The following is a 27,909-nucleotide window of genomic DNA, read 5'->3' on the forward strand; positions in this document are numbered from 1 at the left end:
ACAGGCCCCATCTCCCCCAGAAACGATCCCAATGTCCAAAGAATCTAAAGCCCTCTCACCTGCACCATCTCTCCAGCCACCCATTCATCTACTGCATCCTTTTTCTATACCCGCTAGTGTGTGGTACTGGAAGTAATCCAGAGATTACTGCCTTTGAGGTCCTGTTTGCTAGTTTCTTTCCTTGCTCCCTAAACTGTTTGCGGGACTTAATCCCTCTTTCTACCAACGTCGTTGGTACCGAATTGGACCACAGCCACTGGCTGTTCACCCTCCCCCCTCAGCGTGCTCTGCAGCTGCTCCAGTGACATCCTGGACCCTGACACCAGGGAGGTAACATACCTTCCTGGATTCATGTCTGCGACTGCAGAACCACCTGTCTGTTCCCCTAATTAGAGAATCCCCTATCACTGTTGCTTTTCCAGTATTCCTCCTGCACTCCTGTACAGCTAAGCCAGCTGTGGTGCAATGGACTAGACTCTGGCTGCACACCCAGAAGAACCATCACTCTCACCAGTATTCAGAATGGAATATTGGTGAGTGAGATGCACTCGGGGTACTCCTGCTCTACCTGTCCAGTCGTTCATGACTGTCTGATTGCCATCCATTTGCCTCTGCCTGCAAACCCGTAAGCTATATAAAGGTGACATCTATAAAAGTGTTATCCACTAAACTCTCAACCTCGCGGATGACTGCACTGACGCCGGTTGCTGCTGAAGCTCCAAAATCCGGAGTTCGAGCTGCTGCAGCTCATAGTCGTACAGCATGGAAACAGGCCCTTCGGCCCACCGCGTCCATGCCGACCATAATGCCTATCTATACTAATCCCACCTGCCTGCATTAATTCCATATCCCTCTATGCCTTGCTCATTCAAATACTTGTCCAGATGCCTCTTAAATGTTGCTACTGTTCTTGCCTCCACCACCTCCTCTGGCAGCTCATTCCAGATACCCACTATTCTTTGTGTGAAAGATCTACCCCTTTGATCCCCTTTAAACCTCCTCCCTCTCACCTTAAATCTATGCCCTCTAGTTTTAGTCACCCCTACCATGGGAAACATACTCTGGCTATCTACCCTATCTATGCCTCTCATAATTTTATATACCTCTATCATGTCCCCTCTCAGCCTCCTTCACTCCAGGGAAAACAGACCCAGCCTATCCAATCTCTCTTTATAACTCAAGCCCTCCAAACCAGGCAACATCCTTGAGAATCTTTTCTGTACCCTCTCTAGCTTAATCACATCTTTCCTGTAGTGCGGCGACACAGTACTCGAAGTGCGGCCGAACTGACGTTATGTACAACTGTAACATGACGTCCCAACTCTTGTACTCAATGCCTCGGCCGATGAAGGCAAGCATGCCATACGCCGCCTTCACCACCCTGTCTATCTGTGTTGTCACTTTCAGGGAACTATGTACTTGCACCCCAAAGTCTCTGCTCAACAACACTCCCCAGGGCCCTGCCATTCACTGTATATGTCCTGCCCTGGTTTAACTTCCCAAAATGCATCACTACGCACTTGTCTGCATGAAATTCCATTTGCCAATCCCTTGCCCACTTTCCCAGTTGATCTATATCCTGTTGTAACCTTAGGCAACCTTCTTCACTGTCCACTATACCACCAATTTTGGTGTCATTTGCAAACTTACTGATCATGACCCTTACATTCTCATCCAAGTCATTAATATATATGACAAACAGCAGCGGGCCCTGCGGCACACTACTGATCACCGGCCTCCAATCTGAAATACAACCCTCTACTATCACCCTCTGCCTCCTATCACCAAGCCAATTTTGTATCCAATTGGCTAGCTCACCCTGGATCCCATGTGTTGGAACCTTCTGGACTAGCCTACCATTCAGGACCTTGTCAAAGGCCTTGCTAAAATCCATGTAGACAACGTCCACTGCCCTGCCCTCGTCAATCCTCTTGGTCACCTCCTCGAAAAAGCTCAATCAAATTCGTGAGACATGATTTCCCACGCACAAAGCCATGCTGACTATCCCTAATCAGGCCATGCCTTTCCAAACGCATATAAATCCTGTCTCTCAGAATCCCTTCCAATAACTTTCCCACCACTGATGTAAGGCTCACGGGCCTGTAGTTCCCTGGCTTATCCCTGCTGCCCTTCTTAAATACAGGCACAACATTAGCTATCCTCCAGTTTTCCGGTACCTCACCCGTGGCTAACAATGATACAAAAACTCTGCCAGGGCCCCAACAGTCTCCTCCCTTGCTTCCCATAGCATCCTAGGATACACTTGGTCAGGCCCTGGGGATTTATCCACCTTAATGCACTTCAAAACCTCCAACACCTCCTCCTTTGTAATGTTGATATGCTCCAGGATATCGGTGTTCCCTCCCTTGAACTCACTAGCTTCCATGACCTTCTGCACGGTAAATACAGACGAAAAGTATTCATTTAAGACCTCGCCCATTTCCCGTGGCTCCACACATAGATTACCACACTGATCCTTAAGGGGACCGACTCTCACCCTAGCTACCCCTTTACTCTTAATATACTTATAGAACCTTTTAGGATACTCCTTTATCTTACCTGCCAGGGAAATCTCATGGCCTCTTTTCGCCCTCCTAATTTCCTTCATAAGTGTAGTCCGACATCCCTTATACTCTTCGAGGGACTCGCTTGATCCCAGCTGCCTTTTCCTGACCTATGCCTCCTTCTTTGTCCTGACCAGACCCTCAATATCCCTCGTCAACCAAGGTTCCCTAAACTTGCCAGCCTTGTCCTTCCATCTAACAGGAACATGGCGGCCCTGAACTCTTCCTATCTCACTTTTAAAAGCCTCCCACTTGCATGACATCCCTTTACCTGTAAGCAGCCTCTCCCAATCAACTTTTGAGAGTTCGTGGCTGATGCCATCGAAATTAGCCTTCCCCCAATTTAGGACTTCAACTTGAGGACCAGTCCTATCCTTTTCCATAACTATCTTGAAGCTAATGGAGTTATGGTCACTGATCCCAAAGTGCTCCCCCACTGACACATCAACCACCTGCCCAGCCTCATTTCCCTCTCTAGTAGGGCCATCCACATACTGCTTTGGAAAATTATCCTGGAAAGACTTAACAAACTCTTCCCCATCTGATCCCTTAGCACTAAGGTAGTCCCAGACAATATTAGCGAAGTTAAAATCACCTACTATTACAACCCGATAATTCCCACACCTACCTGTGATTTCCCTACATATATGCTCCTCCAATTCCCTCTGACTATTGGGGGCCTATAGTATAATCTCATCAAAGTGATCACCCCTTTCTTATTTCTACCCATATGGCCTCGCTGGACGTTCCCCCCGGGATATCCTCTCTAAGTACTGCCATGATGTCCTCCCCAATCAATAATGCAACTCCCTCTCCTCTCTTGCCTCCACCTCTGTCACGCCAGAAGCATCGGTACCCCGGAACATTGAGTTGCCAGTCCCGCCCATCCTCAACCAAGTTTCCGTAATAGCTATAATATCAAAATCCCATGTACCGATCCATGCTCGGAGTTCATCTGCCTTACCTGTAAGGCTTCTTGCATTAAAGTAAATGCAGTTTAGCCTACCAGACCTTCCACGCTCCCTGTCCTGCCCCTGACCGGCCTGCCTACTGGACTTGCTTTAATCTCTACATTTGCCTCAACTATCTCATCGGAGAGACTACTATTTTGGGTCCCACCCCCCTGCCAGACTAGTTTAAACCCTCCCGAGTAGTACTAGCAAACCTCCCCGCAAGGATATTGGTCCGCTTCCAGTTCAGATGCAACCCGTCCCTCTTGTACAGGTCACCTCTGCACCAGAAGAGATCCTAATCGTCCAAGTAGCTGAAGCCCCCCTGCCTACACCAGCTCTTCAGCCACGCATTCATTTGCCTTATCCTCCTATTCCTACCCTCACTAGCACGTGGCACAGGGAGTAATCCTGAGATTACAATCCTGCTTTTTAACCTTCTGCCTAACTCCCTATATTCACTTTGCAGGACCTCATCTCTCTTGCTGCCTATGTCATTAGTACCAATATGGGCCACAACCTCTGGCTACTCACCCTCCCCTTTCAGAATGCCCTGTGCCCACTCAGAGACATCCTTGACCCTGGCACCAGGGAGACAACACACCATCCTGGATTCTCACTCGCGGCCACAGAAACGCCTATCTGTGCCCCTGACTAGGGTCCCCTATCACTACCGCTCGCCTACACTTTGTGTAGCCAGTCGTGGTGCCATTGACCTGGCTGCTGCTACTGCTTTCCCCTGAGAGGCCATCTCCCCCCCCCAACAGTATCCAAAACAGCATACTTGTTATTGAGGGGAATAGCGACAGGGGACTCCTGCACTACCTGCCTGCCCCTCCTGGCTGTCGCCCATCTGTCTGGCTGAACTTGTGGTGTGACCACCTCCCTGAAGCTCCTGTCTATGATACTTTCTGACTCTTGTATGCTCCTCAGTGGGTCCAACTGCCGCTCCAACCGATCCATGCGATCTTAAAGGAGTTGCAGCTGGACACACTTCCTGCAAACATAGTCGTCAGGGACATTTGACTTCTCCCTGATCTCTCTCATTTCACAGGAGGAGCATACTACCCCATTGACTGCCATTTCCACCCCTTGCGTTACTTCTGGCTTAAAAGAAAGAAAGACAGAAATTGGGAATAAAAAAAAAAACTAAGCCTTACCTGGTCAATACTCGCCCTCCTCACCGAAGCCTGACGTACACCAAAGCTTGCACTTTGACCTTACTAGCAGCACTGCGACCTCGCAGCCCCTCCCAAAGATGGCTGACGACACTTCCTGCACAAGTGGTTGTCAAAGAGACAAGAGGTGTCCTTGAGTTCCCTCACGGAACAAGATGCGCAGTTCACGGGTCTGAGTTGCCCTGCCATGCCTCTATTTTAGACTGTTAAATTTACTACTTAAATTTTAAAAAACATTTCACCAGCTACTCGCCAATCAGCTGCTATTCCTGTTCTGATGACACTTTATTTTATAGGTTAACTAAAATCTTTTTACTCTTGGTATCTAAAAACCTTAGATTTTAATTTACTGAAAAATTCAGACTTCTTTAGTTTTATTATTCCCGAATATTTAATTTTTAATTTTATCGCCTAGATCTAATTTGATTAATTGATCACTGATTTTAATTATATGATAAATTATAAAATTCACTTTAGCTTTTAGTTTTTACACTAATGAATTGATCAGGCCTTATTTAATAGTTGATTGATTTAAATTAAATTAATAGCTTACCGGTACACTCACCCCGTGCTCTCTGATTATTGTGATGTCAGTTTTTTTTTTTCCCTTCCTGTGTTTGGCTCCGAATCTCTGCTGTGCTTCCACTGATTTATCTCCGGCGTCTGATCTCCTGCCACTTTTTGAATGCCACCAGTGCTTCTGCTCTTTTATCTCCGGCTTCCGATCTCCTGGCAGTTTTTAATATTTCTGCTGTGCTCCAGCTGCTTTCTGTCCTGTCTCCGATCTCTTGGCGCAGTTTTTGAATCACCACTCTGCTCCCACTCTTTTATCTCTGTCTCTGATATCTTGAGATATTTGCACAAACCCAGCTAACAGGGTAATACCGTGTCTGTCACATGGACTGAAAGAAAGACCAGGCCTTTCACACAGTGCTTCCTGGCAATTCTTCCTTCACAGTGTGTCTGACCTTGGCGTTTGTAAGTGAGACTCATGCCATTCCAACATTCGGAGCATGGGGGAAATACATACACAACTAATCAAGGCATTAGGATGACTACTCATGTCAGGATCAACAGCAACATGGACAGCTTGGGCCAAGAACCTGTACCCTGTTGTATTTTTGATGTCATCCTAAGCAGCATGTTGAGCAGCTTTCACTAACTTCCCATGCTATTAGCAGGGAAAGCTCTGTTGCTGTGCAATAAGCAGGGCGCATTGATTGTAGGACGGGCCAAGCTCTCAGACCTCTGGTGAGGGCCACTGTTACAAGCTCTCGTAACCCCACCATATGATTTAATGTGAACAAAATGGACAAACCCTGATTTCTCCCAAAGCCACACGTAACCCCCCAACCCCCACCACACCTATGAGAACACAGCTCATTAACTCCTTGCTGGAATAGGTTTCATCCTTTGAGTTCTCATCCAAGTAGTTACTAATCACGTGTGAGCTTTGATCGTGAGTGTGAAGAGGTTATTTGATCAAGGAGGTTGTCATCATCAAGTTCAGTCCTGTACTTGCCCAATAACCATACACCATACACTTGTAGCAGGAGTGACTGTTTAGGGATGAAGAATAGAAACCCAGAGATTGAGGCAAATTGTAGCTAGCTAGCTAGTAATCTGTTTTACCCTTTTTAGATCCATATAGGATGACGTCAAACTTGGCTATATTGAAATCCATTTGCCACAATTTTTACCATTCACTGAATTGACTGATATCTCTTCCTAATTTTATGCTTCCACCCACACAATGCTTCCTATCTTTGTGACATCAGTAAGCTTGGTTATGTGACTTTCTAATGCATTATCTAAGTTATTAATGAATATGGTGAATTGTTGTGGCCTGAACACAGTCACATGCCAATTAAAGTTCTTGGCCATTATCTCCACTCTCTGGAATTGGCTGAGTGGCAGGAGACAGACTGCAGCCTCAAGTGTCTTTTTACAGCATCTTTTATACCCTTTTTCAGGGGTGGACCTGGTTATTATAGTGACAGGATCTTATTGTCTTATAAAGGTTTCCTTTAATACAAAATACCTAATAATATGTTGAGTTCTTTGTCTTAACCACGGTGGGGGGGGGGTGGTAAAAGCCCACCCTTGTGTTATCCACCTTCCATTAAATTCGCATTTTCATGAAAGTTGTTTTTTCAGATCCTGTCATCAGCATTTCGTTGAATCATCTGTGGGCCTCGAGGCCAGGCCTGGAGATGTTCTTGTGTCGCTTTCGTAACAGTTGGAGACATTCCTGCCCAAGGCCTCTCTTATCTGTGAAAAATAGCTTGCAGCATTCAGCAGTTTTATTTTACTTTGAAAAAGTCTTTTGGCCTTGTGAAGCATACTGTTACATAAAATTTAGTCAAGCTTCAGTAATAATTCATAAAGTCCATGGAAAACTGTATTTTCTTACAGCTGCTGACCATGTATCCGCACCACCACTGCGCCCCTGGTCAACTCATTTGCCGCTGAAACTCTCATCCCTGCCTTTGTTACCACTACATTCGACTATTCCAACATTCCCACATTGTACCTTCCGTAAATTTCAGCCCATACAAAACTCTGCTGCCTGTGTCATTGCTCGGACCCATTCACCCATCACCCCTCAGCTCGCTGACCTACATTGGCCCCCGTTGGCCACCTCGACTTATAAAATTCTTATCGTTGTTTTCAAAGTACTCTGTGACCTCGCTAAGCTCTGGAATTCCCTCTCTAAACCTCCCTGCTTCTCTGCCTTTCTTTTCTTCTTTAAGATGCTCCTTTAAATACCTCTTTAGCCAAGCTTTTGGCCATCTGTCCGAATATCACTTTATATGTTGTCAAATTTTGCTTTATAATGCTCCTATGAAGCATCTTGGGACAGTTTATTCAGCTGAAGGTGCTATATAAATACTGCTGCTGTCCCCGATTCAACGTTCGTTTCCATGGAAAGTCTGGCATGTTATCCTCTTCCTCAACTGTAAATACTGATGCAAAGTAAAAGCAGGAGAAATGGGGACAAATTACCAGAATAGTTGTCAGGAAACCTGACGGCATGACATCCAGTTGGGAGATCAGATTTACAAAAGATAAGGTGCCTGGGAGAGGAGCTTTTTCCATGGCTGCTTGCCTTTGTTTACTTGATACACTGGTGCGTGGAGATCCTCGGCACATTTTCTCAATCTCTTCATGCAAGGTGGGAGAAAAGCTCCCGATGCAGAATTGTGTACCTCTGAAAGGCATTGTAAAATAAGGTTGTTTTTTCTGATATTCTCATGCAATAGCATACACCGTTACCTTCAAAGGCGTACATGGGACTGATAGGGATGAGAGGGTAGGTAAGGAGACCAAGGATGAGAATGAGCCTTTCAGCCCACGAGAGCTCACCCCTCTAATCCCCTAACACTCCTACTGAAACCTGTCCCTCTAGTCCCCAACTCTTCCATTGAATGAAGCCTGACCATTATCACTATATTTATAAATCATAGCCATTATGTACAGGAGGAGGCCATTCAGCCCATTGAGTCCATGACAGCTCTCTGTAGAGCAATGCAGTCAATCCCATTTCCCTGCTTTGTTCCCATAGCCCTGCAAGTTTATTTCCCTCAAGTGCTCATCTAATTTCCTTGTGAAATCATTCACCGTCTCCACTTCAACCACTCTCATAGGCAGCGCGTTCCAAGTCACTACCACTCGCTGTGTAAAGCATGTTCTTCCTCACATTACCCACTGCATCTCTTGCCCAAAACATTAAATTGTGTCCCCTAGTCCTTGTACTATCCGTTAATAGGAACAGCTTTTCTTTGTCTACCTTATGTCAGCCTATCATCATCTTGTGTACCTCTATCACATCTCCCCTCAAACTCCTTTGCTCCAAGGAGAACAACCCCAGTTTTTCCAACCTAACCTTGTAACTAAAATCCCTCATCCCTGGAACCATTCTGGTAAATCTCGTCTGCACCATCTCACGGACCCTCACATCCTTCCTAAAGTGTGGTGACCAGAACTGGATGCAATACTCCAGTTGGAGCCTAACCAGATCTTTATAAAGGTTCAGCATAACTTCCCTGCTTTTGTACTCAATATCTCTATTTATGAAACCTAAGATCCCACATGCTTTACTAACCACTCTCTCAATATTTCCTGCCACTTTCAAAGATCTATGCGCATGAACCCCCAGGTCCCTCTATCCCTGCACAATCTTTTGAATTCATTAGAGCTGCTCCATTTAGTCTATATTGCCTCTCCCTGTATCTTCTACTAAAATGCATCATTTCATTCATGTTTGTATTAAATTCCATCTGCCACTTGTCTACCCTACTTGTCTAGCCTATCTGTGTCCTGCTGCAGTCGATTGGTATCATCCTCAAATGACTTAGATGAAGGAATAGAGCCATATATCCAAGTATGCTGACAACCTTAAGTTAGGTGACACACCTAAAAATGTAGAAGGGGAGCAGAAAATTGTAAAGGGGCATTGATAAGTGAATGGGTAAAATTAGCAAATGGAGTTCTGTGTCGGGGGAGTGTGAAGTCCTCCACTTTGGACTGAAGAAAGCTAGATCAGAGTATTTTCTAAATGGTGAGTAGCTGAGAATTGTAGAGGAGTGGAGCAATTCAGGGGTCCAAGTACCAAAATCACTCACAACATTAAGTAAAAAGGCTAATGGACTGTTGGCCTTTATCTCAAGGGGACTGGAATTAAAAGGATTGAAAGTTATATTAGTTGTATAAAGCTCTGGTTAGATTCCCATTTAGAGTATTGCACTCAGTTCTAGACACTGCAGGAAGGGTGGATTGACCTTGGCCTTGGAGGAGGTGCAGTGCTAGGTCATTCAGGAGAGTGTTAAACACTTCTTCACACAAAGGATAGTGGAAATCTGGAACTCTCTTTCTTCTCTCCACCCCCTGCCCCCCTTCCCCAATCAGCTAGGGATCAATTGTAAATTTGAAACTAGCATTGATGGATCTTTTTGAGGCAAGGGCATTAAAGGATATGAAGCAAAGGCAGGTTGATGGAGTTAGGATGCAGACCAGCCATAGTCTAATTGTATGGTGGAGCAAACTCAAGGATCTGAATAGCCTCCTCCGATGTTCCCTGCCCATAGCACCCAGCTGCACTTTGTCTCCCCGATTACTGTGTCTTTCCTACCCTGTCCAGCAGATTTTTCTTGACATTTCTCACTGAATATATATACTTTTAAATTGACTTTTGCTGCTTTAAATATATGCCCTGTGGTCCCACTGATTTGACTTGCCCTGAAGTAAAATTTTGGGTTCACTTGATCAGTACATTTAGCTATTTCTTCACCATAATAAGATCTCTTGTTGTGTGCCTTTATTCCAGACTAACTGACGCCTCTCAAATACCTTTTATGCATGTAACAATTCTTGTTGTTCTTTACCCAGCATGTCTGTTGCAATGTGGCATGATCAGAATTCAATGATGGCAAGCAATCTGATTAATGCCTTGTCAAGCCCAGGCATAATTCCAGAGGCTTTTTATCAAGTGACCACATATTTCACTGTGCAGAGTGCAATCCTGCTCATTTATTATAGGGAAATATCATTGCTATTTGTTCATTTGCATAAGGACAATAACTTGCAATTATGTAGCGCCTTTAGCATAGGTGCTTCGCTGAAGCGTTATCAGACAAAATTTGGCAACATGCCTATTTTTTTTATTTGGACAGACGACAAGAACACAGATCACGGAGAGTTGTAGGGTTGGAGGAGATTACAGAGATCATGAGGGGGAAGACCAAGGAGAGATTTGCAAACAAGGATGAAAATCTTTACATCAAGTTGTTGCCAATGCAGCCCAGCGAACATGGGTGAATGGGATTTGGTGTATATATGATTTTGGACCTTTCACAGATCGTAAAGTGCTTCCTTTGTCATGACTGGTAATCTTGCTTTAGTCCCCTCTACCAATTTGTAAAGCTCACAAGGTTTCAATATCTAGGGTCATTTACATAGATTAGAGATAAGCAGGGTTTCAACTCCCAGGCACCTTCTCTGACCTGTATCTGACTTGAACCAGTCTTGATCCATTATGTTATCTGTGTGTTGTGTTACAGGTGTGTAGTGATGGTCGGAATGCCGTTTCCCAATATCAATTCTCCAGAGCTGCAGGAGAAGATGGCTTATCTGGACAAGACTCTGGTATGTTGTGGGTGGGCCTTAAGTACAAATTCCTTTATAACCCAGGAGGTGGCGTACTTGTGTATCATTTCCCAGTCACTGAGTGCAAGTGACGATGTCCTGTGTATCTGCATGCAAACCCCTTCGCGATCTGGCCCCAGACTGCGACACCCTGAAAAGGCCACTGTTTACTTGTATGATATTTATGTAGTTAACTCGTGATTTCAGTTTGAAATGTGGGCCCAGTTATAAACCACCAACACCTGTGACAGGGAAACAACCAGTAAAAATTAGCCTTTCCTCCCACATTTAGACCTTAACACAATTTGTTATCGACTAAATTTTATTTTGAAATTTTAATATTTAAAATTAATATAAATACATATCCCCCCTTTCAACGCCTTCCACTGAGGTGGTAGACGCGGGCACAATAGCGTCTTTTAAGATATATCTGGACAGATACAAGAACGGGCAGGAAGCAAAGAGATACAGACCCTTAGAAAATAGACGACAGGTTTAGATAGAGGATCTGGATCGGCGCAGGCTTGGAGGACCGAAGGGCCTGTTCCTGTGCTGTAATTTTCTTTGTTCTTTGTTTCTTTGAGGGTGAGGAGACTCTCCCCTAGCCTTGATGGTGCTGACATTCTTCCCCTTCCCCTGAAGGAGCTGACTTTCCCCCATTCCCCTGAAGGTGTTGACTCTCCCCCCACTTTCCCTGAAGGTGCTGACTCTCTTCCCCCATTCCCCTGAAGGTGCTGACTCTCTTCTCCCCCATTCCCCTGAAGGTGCTGACTCTCTTCTCCCCCATTCCCCTGAAGGTGCTGACTCTCTTCTCCCCCATTCCCCTGAAGGTGCTGACTCTCTTCTCCCTCTTTCCCCTGAAGGTGCTGACTCTCTTCTCCCTCTTTCCCCTGAAGGTGCTGACTCTCTTCTCCCTCTTTCCCCTGAAGGTGCTGACTCTCTTCTCCCCCTTTCCCCTGAAGGTGCTGACTCTCTTCTCCCCCTTTCCCCTGAAGGTGCTGACTCTCTTCTCCCCCTTTCCCCTGAAGGTGCTGACTCTCTTCTCCCCCTTTCCCCTGAAGGTGCTGACACTCTCCCCCATTCCCCTGAAGGTGCTGACACTCTCCCCCATTCCCCTGAAGGTGCTGACACTCTCCCCCATTCCCCTGAAGGTGCTGACACTCTCCCCCATTCCCCTGAAGGTGCTGACACTCTCCCCCATTCCCCTGAAGGTGCTGACACTCTCCCCCATTCCCCTGAAGGTGCTGACACTCTCCCCCATTCCCCTGAAGGTGCTGACTCTCTTCTCCCCCTTTCCCCTGAAGGTGCTGACTCTCTTCCCCCATTCCCCTGAAGGTGCTGACTCTCTTCTCCCCCATTCCCCTGAAGGTGCTGACTCTCTTCTCCCCCATTCCCCTGAAGGTGCTGACTCTCTTCTCCCTCTTTCCCCTGAAGGTGCTGACTCTCTTCTCCCTCTTTCCCCTGAAGGTGCTGACTCTCTTCTCCCTCTTTCCCCTGAAGGTGCTGACTCTCTTCTCCCTCTTTCCCCTGAAGGTGCTGACTCTCTTCTCCCCCTTTCCCCTGAAGGTGCTGACTCTCTTCTCCCCCTTTCCCCTGAAGGTGCTGACTCTCTTCTCCCCCTTTCCCCTGAAGGTGCTGACTCTCTTCTCCCCCTTTCCCCTGAAGGTGCTGACTCTCTTCTCCCCCTTTCCCCTGAAGGTGCTGACTCTCTTCTCCCCCTTTCCCCTGAAGGTGCTGACTCTCTTCTCCCCCTTTCCCCTGAAGGTGCTGACTCTCTTCTCCCCCTTTCCCCTGAAGGTGCTGACTCTCTTCTCCCCCTTTCCCCTGAAGGTGCTGACTCTCTTCTCCCCCTTTCCCCTGAAGGTGCTGACTCTCTTCTCCCCCTTTCCCCTGAAGGTGCTGACTCTCTTCTCCCCCTTTCCCCTGAAGGCGCTGACTCTCTTCTCTCCCTTTCCCCTGAAGGTGCTGACTCTCCCCCATTCCCCTGAAGGTGCTGACTCTCTTCTCCCCCTTTCCCCTGAAGGTGCTGACTCTCTTCTCCCCCTTTCCCCTGAAGGTGCTGACTCTCTTCTCCCCCTATCCCCTGAAGGTGCTGACTCTCTTCTCCCCCTTTCCCCTGAAGGTGCTGACACTCTCCCCCTTTCCCCTGAAGGTGCTGACACTCTCCCCCTTTCCCCTGAAGGTGCTGACACTCTCCCCCTTTCCCCTGAAGGTGCTGACACTCTCCCCCATTCCCCTGAAGGTGCTGACACTCTCCCCCATTCCCCTGAAGGTGCTGACACTCTCCCCCATTCCCCTGAAGGCGCTGACTCTCTTCTCCCTCTTTCCCCTGAAGGCGCTGACTCTCTTCTCCCCCATTCCCCTGAAGGTGCTGACACTCTCCCCCTTTCCCCTGAAGGCGCTGACTCTCTTCTCCCTCTTTCCCCTGAAGGCGCTGACTCTCTTCTCCCTCTTTCCCCTGAAGGCGCTGACTCTCTCCCCCATTCCCCTGAAGGTGCTGACACTCTCCCCCATTCCCCTGAAGGCGCTGACTCTCTTCTCTCCCTTTCCCCTGAAGGTGCTGACTCTCTTCTTCCCCTATCCCCTGAAGGTGCTGAATCTTCTCCCCCTATCCCCTGAAGGTGCAGACTCTCTTCTCCCCCTATCCCCTGAAGGTGCTGACTCTCTTCTCCCCCTATCCCCTGAAGGTGCTGATTCTCTTCTCCCCCTATCCCCTGAAGGTGCTGATTCTCTTCTCCCCCTATCCCCTGAAGGTGCTGACTCTCTTCTCCCCCTATCCCCTGAAGGTGCTGACTCTCTTCTCCCCCATTCCCCTGAAGGTGCTGACTCTCTTCTCCCCCATTCCCCTGAAGGTGCTGACTCTCTTCTCCCCCTATCCCCTGAAGGTGCTGACTCTCTTCTCCCCCATTCCCCTGAAGGTGCTGACTCTCTCCCCCATTCCCCTGAAGGTGCTGACACTCTCCCCCATTCCCCTGAAGGTGCTGACACTCTCCCCCATTCCCCTGAAGGTGCTGACTCTCTTCTCCCCCTTTCCCCTGAAGGTGCTGACACTCTCCCCCTTTCCCCTGAAGGTGCTGACACTCTCCCCCATTCCCCTGAAGGTGCTGACACTCTCCCCCATTCCCCTGAAGGTGCTGACACTCTCCCCCATTCCCCTGAAGGCGCTGACTCTCTTCTCCTTCTTTCCCCTGAAGGCGCTGACTCTCTTCTCCCTCTTTCCCCTGAAGGCGCTGACTCTCTTCTCCCCCATTCCCCTGAAGGTGCTGACACTCTCCCCCATTCCCCTGAAGGCGCTGACTCTCTTCTCCCTCTTTCCCCTGAAGGCGCTGACTCTCTTCTCCCTCTTTCCCCTGAAGGCGCTGACTCTCTCCCCCATTCCCCTGAAGGTGCTGACACTCTCCCCCATTCCCCTGAAGGCGCTGACTCTCTTCTCTCCCTTTCCCCTGAAGGTGCTGACTCTCTTCTTCCCCTATCCCCTGAAGGTGCTGAATCTTCTCCCCCTATCCCCTGAAGGTGCTGACTCTCTTCTCCCCCTATCCCCTGAAGGTGCTGATTCTCTTCTCCCCCTATCCCCTGAAGGTGCTGACTCTCTTCTCCCCCTATCCCCTGAAGGTGCTGACTCTCTTCTCCCCCATTCCCCTGAAGGTGCTGACTCTCTTCTCCCCCTATCCCCTGAAGGTGCTGACTCTCTCCCCCATTCCCCTGAAGGTGCTGACACTCTCCCCCATTCCCCTGAAGGTGCTGACACTCTCCCCCATTCCCCTGAAGGTGCAGACACTCTCCCCCATTCCCCTGAAGGTGCTGACACTCTTCCCCCATTCCCCTGAAGGTGCTGACACTCTTCCCCCATTCCCCTGAAGGTGCTGACTCTCTTCTCCCCCTTTCCCCTGAAGGTGCTGACTCTCTTCTCCCCCTTTCCCCTGAAGGTGCTGACTCTCTTCTCCCCCTTTCCCCTGAAGGTGCTGACTCTCTTCTCCCCCTTTCCCCTGAAGGTGCTGACTCTCTTCTCCCCCTTTCCCCTGAAGGTGCTGACTCTCTTCTCCCCCTTTCCCCTGAAGGTGCTGACTCTCTTCTCCCCCTTTCCCCTGAAGGTGCTGACTCTCTTCTCCCCCTTTCCCCTGAAGGTGCTGACTCTCTTCTCCCCCTTTCCCCTGAAGGTGCTGACACTCTCCCCCTTTCCCCTGAAGGTGCTGACACTCTCCCCTTTTCCCCTGAAGGTGCTGACACTCTCCCCCTTTCCCCTGAAGGTGCTGACACTCTCCCCCTTTCCCCTGAAGGTGCTGACACTCTCCCCCATTCCCCTGAAGGTGCTGACACTCTCCCCCATTCCCCTGAAGGTGCTGACACTCTCCCCCATTCCCCTGAAGGCGCTGACTCTCTTCTCCCTCTTTCCCCTGAAGGCGCTGACTCTCTTCTCCCCCATTCCCCTGAAGGTGCTGACACTCTCCCCCATTCCCCTGAAGGCGCTGACACTCTCCCCCATTCCCCTGAAGGTGCTGACACTCTCCCCCATTCCCCTGAAGGCACTGACTCTCTTCTCCCCCTTTCCCCTGAAGGTGCTGACACTCTCCCCCTTTCCCCTGAAGGTGCTGACACTCTCCCCCTTTCCCCTGAAGGTGCTGACACTCTCCCCCTTTCCCCTGAAGGTGCTGACACTCTCCCCCATTCCCCTGAAGGTGCTGACACTCTCCCCCATTCCCCTGAAGGTGCTGACTCTCTTCTCCCCCTTTCCCCTGAAGGTGCTGACTCTCTTCCCCCATTCCCCTGAAGGCGCTGACTCTCTTCTCCCTCTTTCCCCTGAAGGCGCTGACTCTCTTCTCCCCCATTCCCCTGAAGGTGCTGACACTCTCCCCCTTTCCCCTGAAGGCGCTGACTCTCTTCTCCCTCTTTCCCCTGAAGGCGCTGACTCTCTTCTCCCTCTTTCCCCTGAAGGCGCTGACTCTCTCCCCCATTCCCCTGAAGGTGCTGACACTCTCCCCCATTCCCCTGAAGGCGCTGACTCTCTTCTCCCCCATTCCCCTGAAGGCGCTGACTCTCTTCTCCCCCTATCCCCTGAAGGTGCTGACACTCTCCCCCTTTCCCCTGAAGGTGCTGACACTCTCCCCCTTTCCCCTGAAGGTGCTGACACTCTCCCCCTTTCCCCTGAAGGTGCTGACACTCTCCCCCATTCCCCTGAAGGTGCTGACACTCTCCCCCATTCCCCTGAAGGTGCTGACACTCTCCCCCATTCCCCTGAAGGCGCTGACTCTCTTCTCCCTCTTTCCCCTGAAGGCGCTGACTCTCTTCTCCCCCATTCCACTGAAGGTGCTGACACTCTCCCCCTTTCCCCTGAAGGCGCTGACTCTCTTCTCCCTCTTTCCCCTGAAGGCGCTGACTCTCTTCTCCCTCTTTCCCCTGAAGGCGCTGACTCTCTCCCCCATTCCCCTGAAGGTGCTGACACTCTCCCCCATTCCCCTGAAGGCGCTGACTCTCTTCTCTCCCTTTCCCCTGAAGGTGCTGACTCTCTTCTTCCCCTATCCCCTGAAGGTGCTGAATCTTCTCCCCCTATCCCCTGAAGGTGCTGACTCTCTTCTCCCCCTATCCCCTGAAGGTGCTGACTCTCTTCTCCCCCTATCCCCTGAAGGTGCTGATTCTCTTCTCCCCCTATCCCCTGAAGGTGCTGACTCTCTTCTCCCCCTATCCCCTGAAGGTGCTGACTCTCTTCTCCCCCATTCCCCTGAAGGTGCTGACTCTCTTCTCCCCCATTCCCCTGAAGGTGCTGACTCTCTTCTCCCCCTATCCCCTGAAGGTGCTGACTCTCTTCTCCCCCATTCCCCTGAAGGTGCTGACTCTCTCCCCCATTCCCCTGAAGGTGCTGACACTCTCCCCCATTCCCCTGAAGGTGCTGACACTCTCCCCCATTCCCCTGAAGGTGCTGACTCTCTTCTCCCCCTTTCCCCTGAAGGTGCTGACACTCTCCCCCTTTCCCCTGAAGGTGCTGACACTCTCCCCCATTCCCCTGAAGGTGCTGACACTCTCCCCCATTCCCCTGAAGGTGCTGACACTCTCCCCCATTCCCCTGAAGGCGCTGACTCTCTTCTCCTTCTTTCCCCTGAAGGCGCTGACTCTCTTCTCCCTCTTTCCCCTGAAGGCGCTGACTCTCTTCTCCCCCATTCCCCTGAAGGTGCTGACACTCTCCCCCATTCCCCTGAAGGCGCTGACTCTCTTCTCCCTCTTTCCCCTGAAGGCGCTGACTCTCTTCTCCCTCTTTCCCCTGAAGGCGCTGACTCTCTCCCCCATTCCCCTGAAGGTGCTGACACTCTCCCCCATTCCCCTGAAGGCGCTGACTCTCTTCTCTCCCTTTCCCCTGAAGGTGCTGACTCTCTTCTTCCCCTATCCCCTGAAGGTGCTGAATCTTCTCCCCCTATCCCCTGAAGGTGCTGACTCTCTTCTCCCCCTATCCCCTGAAGGTGCTGATTCTCTTCTCCCCCTATCCCCTGAAGGTGCTGACTCTCTTCTCCCCCTATCCCCTGAAGGTGCTGACTCTCTTCTCCCCCATTCCCCTGAAGGTGCTGACTCTCTTCTCCCCCTATCCCCTGAAGGTGCTGACTCTCTCCCCCATTCCCCTGAAGGTGCTGACACTCTCCCCCATTCCCCTGAAGGTGCTGACACTCTCCCCCATTCCCCTGAAGGTGCTGACACTCTCCCCCATTCCCCTGAAGGCGCTGACTCTCTTCTCCCTCTTTCCCCTGAAGGCGCTGACTCTCTTCTCCCATTCCCCTGAAGGTGCTGACACTCTCCCCCATTCCCCTGAAGGTGCTGACACTCTTCTCCCTCTTTCCCCTGAAGGCGCTGACACTCTCCCCCATTCCCCTGAAGGTGCTGACACTCTCCCCCATTCCCCTGAAGGTGCTGACACTCTCCCCCATTCCCCTGAAGGTGCTGACACTCTCCCCCATTCCCCTGAAGGTGCCGACACTCTCCCCCATTCCCCTGAAGGTGCCGACACTCTCCCCCATTCCCCTGAAGGTGCCGACACTCTCCCCCATTCCCCTGAAGGTGCCGACACTCTCCCCCATTCCCCTGAAGGTGCTGACACTCTCCCCCATTCCCCTGAAGGTTCTGACACTCTCCCCCATTCCCCTGAAGGTTCTGACACTCTCCCCCATTCCCCTGAAGGTGCTGACACTCTCCCCCATTCCCCTGAAGGTGCTGACACTCTCCCCCATTCCCCTGAAGGCGCTGACTCTCTTCTCCCTCTTTCCCCTGAAGGCACTGACTCTCTTCTCCCCCTTTCCCCTGAAGGTGCTGACACTCTCCCCCATTCCCCTGAAGGCGCTGACTCTCTTCTCCCTCTTTCCCCTGAAGGCGCTGACTCTCTTCTCCCCCTTTCCCCTGAAGGTGCTGACACTCTCCCCCATTCCCCTGAAGGCGCTGACTCTCTTCTCCCCCATTCCCCTGAAGGTGCTGACACTCTCCCCCATTCCCCTGAAGGCGCTGACTCTCTTCTCCCTCTTTCCCCTGAAGGCGCTGACTCTCTTCTCCCCCATTCCCCTGAAGGTGCTGACACTCTCCCCCATTCCCCTGAAGGTGCTGACACTCTCCCCCATTCCCCTGAAGGCGCTGACTCTCTTCTCTCCCTTTCCCCTGAAGGTGCTGACTCTCTTCTCCCCCATTCCCCTGAAGGTGCTGACTCTCTTCTCCCCCATTCCCCTGAAGGTGCTGACTCTCTTCTTCCCCTATCCCCTGAAGGTGCTGAATCTTCTCCCCCTATCCCCTGAAGGTGCTGACTCTCTTCTCCCCCTATCCCCTGAAGGTGCTGACTCTCTTCTCCCCCTATCCCCTGAAGGTGCTGACTCTCTTCTCCCCCTATCCCCTGAAGGTGCTGACTCTCTTCTCCCCCTATCCCCTGAAGGTGCTGACTCTCTTCTCCCCCTATCCCCTGAAGGTGCTGACTCTCTTCTCCCCTTTTCCCCTGAAGGTGCTGACTCTCTTCTCCCCCATTCCCCTGAAGGTGCTGACTCTCTTCTCCCCCATTCCCCTGAAGGTGCTGACTCTCTTCTTCCCCTATCCCCTGAAGGTGCTGAATCTTCTCCCCCTATCCCCTGAAGGTGCTGACTCTCTTCTCCCCCTATCCCCTGAAGGTGCTGATTCTCTTCTCCCCCTATCCCCTGAAGGTGCTGACTCTCTTCTCCCCCTATCCCCTGAAGGTGCTGACTCTCTTCTCCCCCATTCCCCTGAAGGCGCTGACTCTCTCCCCCATTCCCCTGAAGGTGCTGACACTCTCCCCCATTCCCCTGAAGGCGCTGACTCTCTTCTCTCCCTTTCCCCTGAAGGTGCTGACTCTCTTCTTCCCCTATCCCCTGAAGGTGCTGAATCTTCTCCCCCTATCCCCTGAAGGTGCTGACTCTCTTCTCCCCCTATCCCCTGAAGGTGCTGATTCTCTTCTCCCCCTATCCCCTGAAGGTGCTGACTCTCTTCTCCCCCTATCCCCTGAAGGTGCTGACTCTCTTCTCCCCCATTCCCCTGAAGGTGCTGACTCTCTTCTCCCCCTATCCCCTGAAGGTGCTGACTCTCTTCTCCCCCATTCCCCTGAAGGTGCTGACTCTCTCCCCCATTCCCCTGAAGGTGCTGACACTCTCCCCCATTCCCCTGAAGGTGCTGACACTCTCCCCCATTCCCCTGAAGGTGCTGACACTCTCCCCCATTCCCCTGAAGGTGCTGACACTCTTCCCCCATTCCCCTGAAGGTGCTGACACTCTTCCCCCATTCCCCTGAAGGTGCTGACACTCTTCCCCCATTCCCCTGAAGGTGCTGACACTCTCCCCCATTCCCCTGAAGGTGCTGACACTCTCCCCCATTCCCCTGAAGGTTCTGACACTCTCCCCCATTCCCCTGAAGGTGCTGACACTCTCCCCCATTCCCCTGAAGGTGCTGACACTCTCCCCCATTCCCCTGAAGGCGCTGACTCTCTTCTCCCTCTTTCCCCTGAAGGCACTGACTCTCTTCTCCCCCTTTCCCCTGAAGGCGCTGACACTCTCCCCCATTCCCCTGAAGGCGCTGACTCTCCTCCCTCTTTCCCCTGAAGGCGCTGACTCTCTTCTCCCCCTTTCCCCTGAAGGTGCTGACACTCTCCCCCATTCCCCTGAAGGCGCTGACTCTCTTCTCCCTCTTTCCCCTGAAGGCGCTGACACTCTCCCCCATTCCCCTGAAGGTGCTGACACTCTCCCCCATTCCCCTGAAGGTGCCGACACTCTCCCCCATTCCCCTGAAGGTGCCGACACTCTCCCCCATTCCCCTGAAGGTGCCGACACTCTCCCCCATTCCCCTGAAGGTGCCGACACTCTCCCCCATTCCCCTGAAGGTGCTGACACTCTCCCCCATTCCCCTGAAGGTTCTGACACTCTCCCCCATTCCCCTGAAGGTGCTGACACTCTCCCCCATTCCCCTGAAGGTGCTGACACTCTCCCCCATTCCCCTGAAGGCGCTGACTCTCTTCTCCCTCTTTCCCCTGAAGGCACTGACTCTCTTCTCCCCCTTTCCCCTGAAGGTGCTGACACTCTCCCCCATTCCCCTGAAGGCGCTGACTCTCTTCTCCCTCTTTCCCCTGAAGGCGCTGACTCTCTTCTCCCCCTTTCCCCTGAAGGTGCTGACACTCTCCCCCATTCCCCTGAAGGCGCTGACTCTCTTCTCCCTCTTTCCCCTGAAGGCGCTGACTCTCTTCTCCCCCATTCCCCTGAAGGTGCTGACACTCTCCCCCATTCCCCTGAAGGCTCTGACTCTCTTCTCCCTCTTTCCCCTGAAGGCGCTGACTCTCTTCTCCCCCATTCCCCTGAAGGTGCTGACACTCTCCCCCATTCCCCTGAAGGTGCTGACACTCTCCCCCATTCCCCTGAAGGCGCTGACTCTCTTCTCTCCCTTTCCCCTGAAGGTGCTGACTCTCTTCTCCCCCATTCCCCTGAAGGTGCTGACTCTCTTCTCCCCCATTCCCCTGAAGGTGCTGACTCTCTTCTTCCCCTATCCCCTGAAGGTGCTGAATCTTCTCCCCCTATCCCCTGAAGGTGCTGACTCTCTTCTCCCCCTATCCCCTGAAGGTGCTGACTCTCTTCTCCCCCTATCCCCTGAAGGTGCTGACTCTCTTCTCCCCCTATCCCCTGAAGGTGCTGACTCTCTTCTCCCCCTATCCCCTGAAGGTGCTGACTCTCTTCTCCCCCATTCCCCTGAAGGTGCTGACTCTCTTCTCCCCCTATCCCCTGAAGGTGCTGACTCTCTTCTCCCCCATTCCCCTGAAGGTGCTGACTCTCTTCTTCCCCTATCCCCTGAAGGTGCTGAATCTTCTCCCCCTATCCCCTGAAGGTGCTGACTCTCTTCTCCCCCTATCCCCTGAAGGTGCTGATTCTCTTCTCCCCCTATCCCCTGAAGGTGCTGACTCTCTTCTCCCCCTATCCCCTGAAGGTGCTGACTCTCTTCTCCCCCATTCCCCTGAAGGTGCTGACTCTCTTCTCCCCCTATCCCCTGAAGGTGCTGACTCTCTTCTCCCCCTATCCCCTGAAGGTGCTGACTCTCTTCTCCCCCATTCCCCTGAAGGTGCTGACTCTCTTCTCCCCCTATCCCCTGAAGGTGCTGACTCTCTTCTCCCCCTATCCCCTGAAGGCGCTGACTCTCTTCTCCCCCTATCCCCTGAAGGCGCTGACTCTCTTCTCCCCCTTTCCCCTGAAGGCGCTGACTCTCTTCTCCCCCTTTCCCCTGAAGGCGCTGACTCTCTTCTCCCCCTTTCCCCTGAAGGCGCTGACTCTCTTCTCTCCCTTTCCCCTGAAGGTGCTGACTCTCTTCTCCCCCTTTCCCCTGAAGGCGCTGACTCTCTTCTCCCCCTATCCCCTGAAGGTGCTGATGTAATTTCCTCACCCCCCTCCCCAACTCTCTGGCAGGTGCTGACAGTTGTTGGAATTCAGGATATTAGTCAGTTAACCTTTTTTACCCTTTATTCCCAAGTTCTGAAATGGTGACAGTGGTTATATTTTATTCAGTATCAATAAGACTTGACACCTGCTAATGTCTTATCCATAATATCAAAGTGCAACAGCGTCACCATTGGAAGTACAATCTCCATGCAACTACTTTCTGTGTGTGCTCCAGGTACTGTCGCGTCAGTCAATGTGACACATGATAACTCTATAACCCCTGTGCTCAGAGCACCCTTTCTTATGTGCTTGCTACATGGCAAAGCCTATGGAGACTGATTTAACCCAATCATTGCCTTGCTTTTATATGAACAGCCCAATTACAAAAGATATCATATACTCATTTGCCTGCCCAAGCTGGGACAGGTTCTCTGGATGACTTCCCAAGCTTGGACTCTTCTCAGCTCGTAAACATTCCAACGCCAAGCCATGTCTCGGCTCTACTTCGATCTGGACTTGAGATTCTACTAAGGTGTTTATCTTTTAGTTCTCACTCAGCAGGCCACCTGGTTTCATGCTGTGCCAGATTTCTGCTGAAGTTTACTTTTTGACCATTTAGCTCCTTTCAAAACCTTCGAGGCCAATAAAACTCTGAGTTAATGAAGGCCCAAACCACAATTTTCCATCATGTCACCTCTCAGCAACTTTTAATCAGGGTGTATTATAAGCAAGGTTAAAAATATAGTTCAGTATAAGTATTATCATACCACAACTAGTGAAGACTCAACCAGTAATAGTATTTAAGTTAGCTCTGGTTAATTAGCAAGAAAATACAATGTAGAGCTATCCCAGGATTCTTGCATGCTTTCCTCCTCCCAGCAGATGCTGAATCTTTGCTCTCATTTCCTGAAGGAGAGGCAATTGAACTATTGATATGGGCCTGTGAAGTTCTACTTGATTTGGGAAGAGCTGACTGAAATGAATAACAATATAAATGAAGGAAATCCCGTTGTAAGTGTGAGCCTGTTGTGAGGATTAAGATAGTGAATGAGCTTTCCAATGGACGGTACTTGCTGGGTGGTGGTGCCATGCCTTTAAACGCATCTTTGCCGATTTCCACCAACAAAGGGACAGCCGCCTTCAGACTTTCTTCACTTCTTGCCCCGATGCCTCCACTTGTAGGGAAAACACATTTAGGGTGATGCAAGCAGCTACCTGGTTCAGACTATCTCCCTCCCTCACTCACGTGGTGTTTGTACCTGTGGTACTTACTTGTGAGTTGAGCTTTGAACTTCTATGTGCAAAGTATCGCTGTGCCCTGCAGCTTATGTGACGCAAAGAATCTTTGACTGCAGATTTGATTGTTCTCTGTGTGCTTTGCATCCTAAATCCCTTAGGAGGCATAAGAGCATTAATAGCATTAGAGTAGCCCTGTGCAAAAAGATTAAGCATACATATACGAAGGTCAGTTCTCTGCTCAGTATACTGGACCTGGGAGAACCTAATCACTTTGCTTCGTTAACTCTCTCCATGAAACTTGTACTTGTGCTTCTAACAGGGTGGGTGAGCATTGTCATTAAACAGTGTCACCTTCCTTTGCTGTAACTCCTGAAATAGGGCCTCCAGTGAATCATCATTAAATGTGAAATAAAAACTGAAAATATTGGAAATACCCAGCAGGTCAGGCAGCATCTGTGGAGAGTAAACAGAGTTAACAATTTCAGGTTGAAACATTAACTCTGTTTCTCTATTCACAGATGCTGCCTGGCCTGCTATTACCAGCTTTTCCCGTTTTCATTTCAAATTTCCAGCATCTACAGTATTTTACTTTTGCATTAGATGTGGGAGTTTTGACCACCTTCATTGTACATGTTTCTACAGCATAAGACTTCGTAACCTCCCTTCAGTGCAAGGCATAGAATTAGCGGAATGCCCTTAAAAATACACAGAGACTTTCTGCATTTATTCTGATACGTTGAGTGGATTTAAAATCCCAGAACTGTTGCTTTGTATCTTGTACCACAGCAACCATTTAAGAGTTGCTGGGTTGCCTTTGATTTCTAGCTTAAGAGCATCGTTTCCCTGCGCAGGGAGTATATGGGAATGAAGGGATGGTCTTAACTTGATCAATTTAGCCAGATCCGGCCCTCCATGCCACTGGGACTAGTGTAGTAATGCCACAGGTGAGAGGAGTTATAGTTTTTAGGGTCAGCCATGACTCAGTTGGTAGCACTCTCATCTCTGAGTCAAAAGGTTGTGGGTTCAAGTCCCACTCCAGGACTTGAGCACAAAAAAAATCCAGGCTGACACTCCAGTGCTGCACTATCAGAGATGCTGTCTTTTTGATGAGATGTTAAATTGAGGCCCCATCTGCACTGTCAGGTGGACATAAAAGATCCCATGGCACTATTTCAAGGAAGAGCAGGGGAGTTACCTCTGGTATCCTGGCCAATATTTATCCCTAAATCATCAACACAAAACTGATTATCTGGTCATTTATATTGCTGTTTGGGGGAGTTTGCTGTTCCCAAGCATTCCTACATTATAACAGTTACTACACTTCAAAAGTACTTCAGTGGCTATAAAGCACTTTGGGGTGGTTGTGAAATTTGCTATATTGATGCAAGTTTTTTTTTTACTATTTCGCTACCTTGTTATAATTGATTTCTCTTTGAGGAATTTGAGGGCAGCAGCCTGCTGTGCTTTTCTGCTTACAGCTGTAGCACCATAAATTTTTCCTCTCATTTCTTTGCACGTGCCAATTTTGTCTTGATCCTTCTGCGGTAGCCACTTACTCTTTATTTGGGATGTGGGCAAGGTTCAAGTTGATGTTGACGTAGTTGCTTGTTCCACATAAGATTTTTTTCTTTCTTCCTCCACCTGCCTGCCATTGTGTGTAGGTTGGAGCCCAGCACCATGGAGTGTTCCTCAACTACTGGTTCAGCTGGTGAGACTCTGAACTGAGCACTGGTGGCATGGAACACACCTCATGTCAGAGATTGGCACCCCTTAGAGTTGGGAGCCCATCATTCTGCCAGTGGACTGGTAAATAGAGTTGGGGCCCAGATCAGCTGTGATTTAATTGGATAATGGAGCAACCTACAGCAGCTGAATGTCCTTCTCCTGTTCGTAATATTCTGATGGCCCTTATCCAGGTACCCTTAATTGCTGTTTTTAGCAGCAAGCAATATGTGTGGCCAGTAGTTGTTTAAGGCCCATGGTAATTTGGCCATCATGGGTGAAGGTAATTAAAATGTCTCGCGCTGTTAGCTGCTCCTACAGCAAATGGTAGGTTGATTCACAGAGTATTGATTATTTTCAAAGTATAGTTTTTAATTTAATCTTGAACTGTAGGTGTCATTTGTAATTTTATTAAGAACTGCAGGTATAGTTTGCAATGTGACACTTGACACTCCAGTTCTATGTAATGTAGTCCTGGCCTGGGAATGTAGATCGCAATATTATTTAGAAATGGGATGCAGTTTGTAATGTAATGTAATGTAGAACTGGGGCCGTAGTTTGTGATGTGACACAGAATGGGGAGGGTGTGGTTTGTAATGTGACCTAGAACAGGAGCTGTAGTTTGTAATGTGACCTAAAACGGGGGCTGTAGTTTGCGATGTGACCTAGAACAGGGGCTGTAGTTTGCGATGTGACCTTAAACCGGGGCTATCGTCTGCGATGTGACCTTGAACCGGGGCTATCGTCTGCGATGTGACCTGGAATGAGGGCTATCGTTTGCGATGTGACCTAGAACAGGGGCTGTAGTTTGCGATGTGACCTAGAACAGGGGCTGTAGTTTGCGATGTGACCTAGAACAGGGGCTGTAGTTTGCGATGTGACCTAGAACAGGGGCTGTAGTTTGCGATGTGACCTAGAACAGGGGCTGTAGTTTGCGATGTGACCTAGAACAGGGGCTGTAGTTTGCGATGTGACCTAGAACAGGGGCTGTAGTTTGCGATGTGACCTAGAACAGGGGCTGTAGTTTGCGATGTGACCTAGAACAGGGGCTGTAGTTTGCGATGTGACCTAGAACAGGGGCTGTAGTTTGTGATGTGACTTTGAACTGGGGGTGTAGTTTAGCATAAATAATATAATATAAAATAAAAACAAGAAATGCTGGAACCACTCAGCAGGTCTGGCAGCATCTGTGGAAAGAGAAGCAGAGTTAACGTTTCGGGTCAGTGACCCTTCTTCGGAACATCACCTAGTACTGGGGTTGCAATTTGTGATGTGACCTAGAACAAGGAGTGCCGTTTGTGATGTGATCTGGAACTAGGGGTTGTAGTTTGTGATGTGATCTAGAACTGTGAACATAACATCCTGTTTTATATTTTAATTCTACAGCCAAAAATTGATGGGAAGAGTCCAGGGAAAGTACTCGTGGAAAATCTCTGCATGAAAGCTGTCAACCAGTCTATAGGTAGGTGGCTTTGTAACCTGGACATGGCACCAGAGGACAACTCAGTAATTTGAGAAGATACTACAAAACCTCAACATAGCACTGGGAGGGGCGATTGATGTGGAACATTGGGAACATATGAAGGGAACATTGAGGTCATGTTGGTAATGTTACATAACTCTATTCATTGTGATGGTGGTGCATTATCCTTCCTCATCCTCTTCAACCACCCCCCCCTGCCCCCCCATAGTCTTCAACCTGGTGAACCACACTGACCTCCTTCAAGACCTATTCTTTGTTGTCCAGCTGCTTGAGAGTGGCTTCCCTTGGTTTCAGTTTTAAATCTCTAATCTTAGCCAGAGAATCCCCAGCATGGGTAAGCCTCCCATCCTTTGCCTTTGGAATTCTCCCAAGGACCTATCCTTGGTTTCCTGCTTTGCCTCATCCATATGTCGCCCTAGACAATGTTATCAGACAGAGGGATCAGCTTCCACATGTGCATTGACAACACTCAGCTCTACCCTTCCACTGCTTCTGTCAACCCCTTCACTGCCCCTATGTTATCTGACTGTTTATCTGACATGGCTTTAAAAAAAAGCCATCATTCCTTCCAGTTAAACATTGGGAAGCCTGAATCCACAAAATCTGCTCCCTTGCTATTGTCCTCCGTCACTATCACAGTCCTCAATGTTGATGGGAACCTCAATGTTGGCCAATAGCCAACAAAATGGTTTACTGGCTTGAAAGAAGCAGTGCACACCTGTGGGAGTGGAAGTAGTTTGTGCTGCCGCAATGTTCCTATAGTGCATGACTTGCCTTGTAGCACGTTTGGAATGAAACTGAGTGAGCATTCCCATTGTTTATGTATTGTGCTGTTTATAGGACGAGCGATCCGTCACCGTGAGGACTATGCCACCATTGTTCTTTTGGATCATCGCTACACCCGGCCCAGCATTCTTAGCAAGTTGCCAACATGGATCAGAGGACGAACACAGGCAGAAGCATCATTTGGACCTGCCCTTGGAGCCATTGGAAAGGTGGGTTATCTGAGATGTTACATTTAGCATCAGCCAGCCAATGGTGTCAGCATCGTGATATTACCAGCTGAGGTTATTACCAATGGATTGTTTAGATAATGAATGATGTAATTTATTGATTTCAAAAATGATGCTCCCTTTATACAATCACTTGGTTGAAGAAAGAGTCAATTAGTATTGCACTAAATGTTTAACAAATCTCTGATTTAATTTTTGTGTTGCAGTTCTTCAGTGACCGGAAGACCTGTGGACATACTGAGTAGCTGCAAGGGGCTATTGCTGGGATGAGAAACTTATGTTAGCAACAATCTTATGAATTTCATCTGCTTCAAGCCACTCGTTCAGTTACATAACACTTTCCCAGTTGTATAAAAATGAAGTAAAGTCGATTTTTCTTTGCTGCGTGTTGTTAGTTTTCTTGTGATATTTTGATATTTATCTGTTGAGTACTTATGTGTGAAATGATTGTAATTTCCTTTGCTTAATTTCTAAGTAATTAAAGATAGAGATGGCCTTTTTTGTGTGGAAATCCTGTCTCCCACCTTCTGAAGGACTATGCCAGATATTTGGTGTAACCTGCAGCGTTCAAAGGTAATTGGCGAGATGGGATTAATTAATGACCTCATAGTTAAGGCACCCCTAAGTAGCAGCGACCATAATATGATTGAATTTTACATTCAGTTGGAGGGAGAGAAGCTTGGGTCCAAGACTAGTATTTTAAACTTAAATAAGGGCAATTATCAGGGCATGAAAG

General features: G+C 49.4%; 1 protein-coding gene across 2 annotated transcripts in view; it reads left to right on the plus strand.

The window, feature by feature from the left end:
- ddx11 (DEAD/H (Asp-Glu-Ala-Asp/His) box helicase 11) overlaps positions 1-27,553 on the plus strand; it is a 169,979-nt gene extending 142,426 nt beyond the window's left edge. The window contains exons 24-28 of one of the 2 annotated variants that reach the window (XM_068051077.1): positions 10,365-10,505; positions 10,752-10,836; positions 26,064-26,139; positions 27,001-27,155; positions 27,380-27,553. In XM_068051077.1, the coding sequence (XP_067907178.1) occupies positions 10,365-10,505; positions 10,752-10,836; positions 26,064-26,139; positions 27,001-27,155; positions 27,380-27,418 (496 nt within the window). In that variant the 3' untranslated portion in view covers positions 27,419-27,553. The remainder of the gene's footprint in view (positions 1-10,364; positions 10,506-10,751; positions 10,837-26,063; positions 26,140-27,000; positions 27,156-27,379) is intronic. The other variant, XM_068051078.1, reaches the window with a different exon arrangement.
- The last annotated feature ends 356 nt before the right edge of the window (positions 27,554-27,909 follow it).

This window comes from Heterodontus francisci, chromosome 18, assembly GCF_036365525.1.
Source record: "Heterodontus francisci isolate sHetFra1 chromosome 18, sHetFra1.hap1, whole genome shotgun sequence".
NCBI classification, from domain to species: domain Eukaryota; kingdom Metazoa; phylum Chordata; class Chondrichthyes; order Heterodontiformes; family Heterodontidae; genus Heterodontus; species Heterodontus francisci.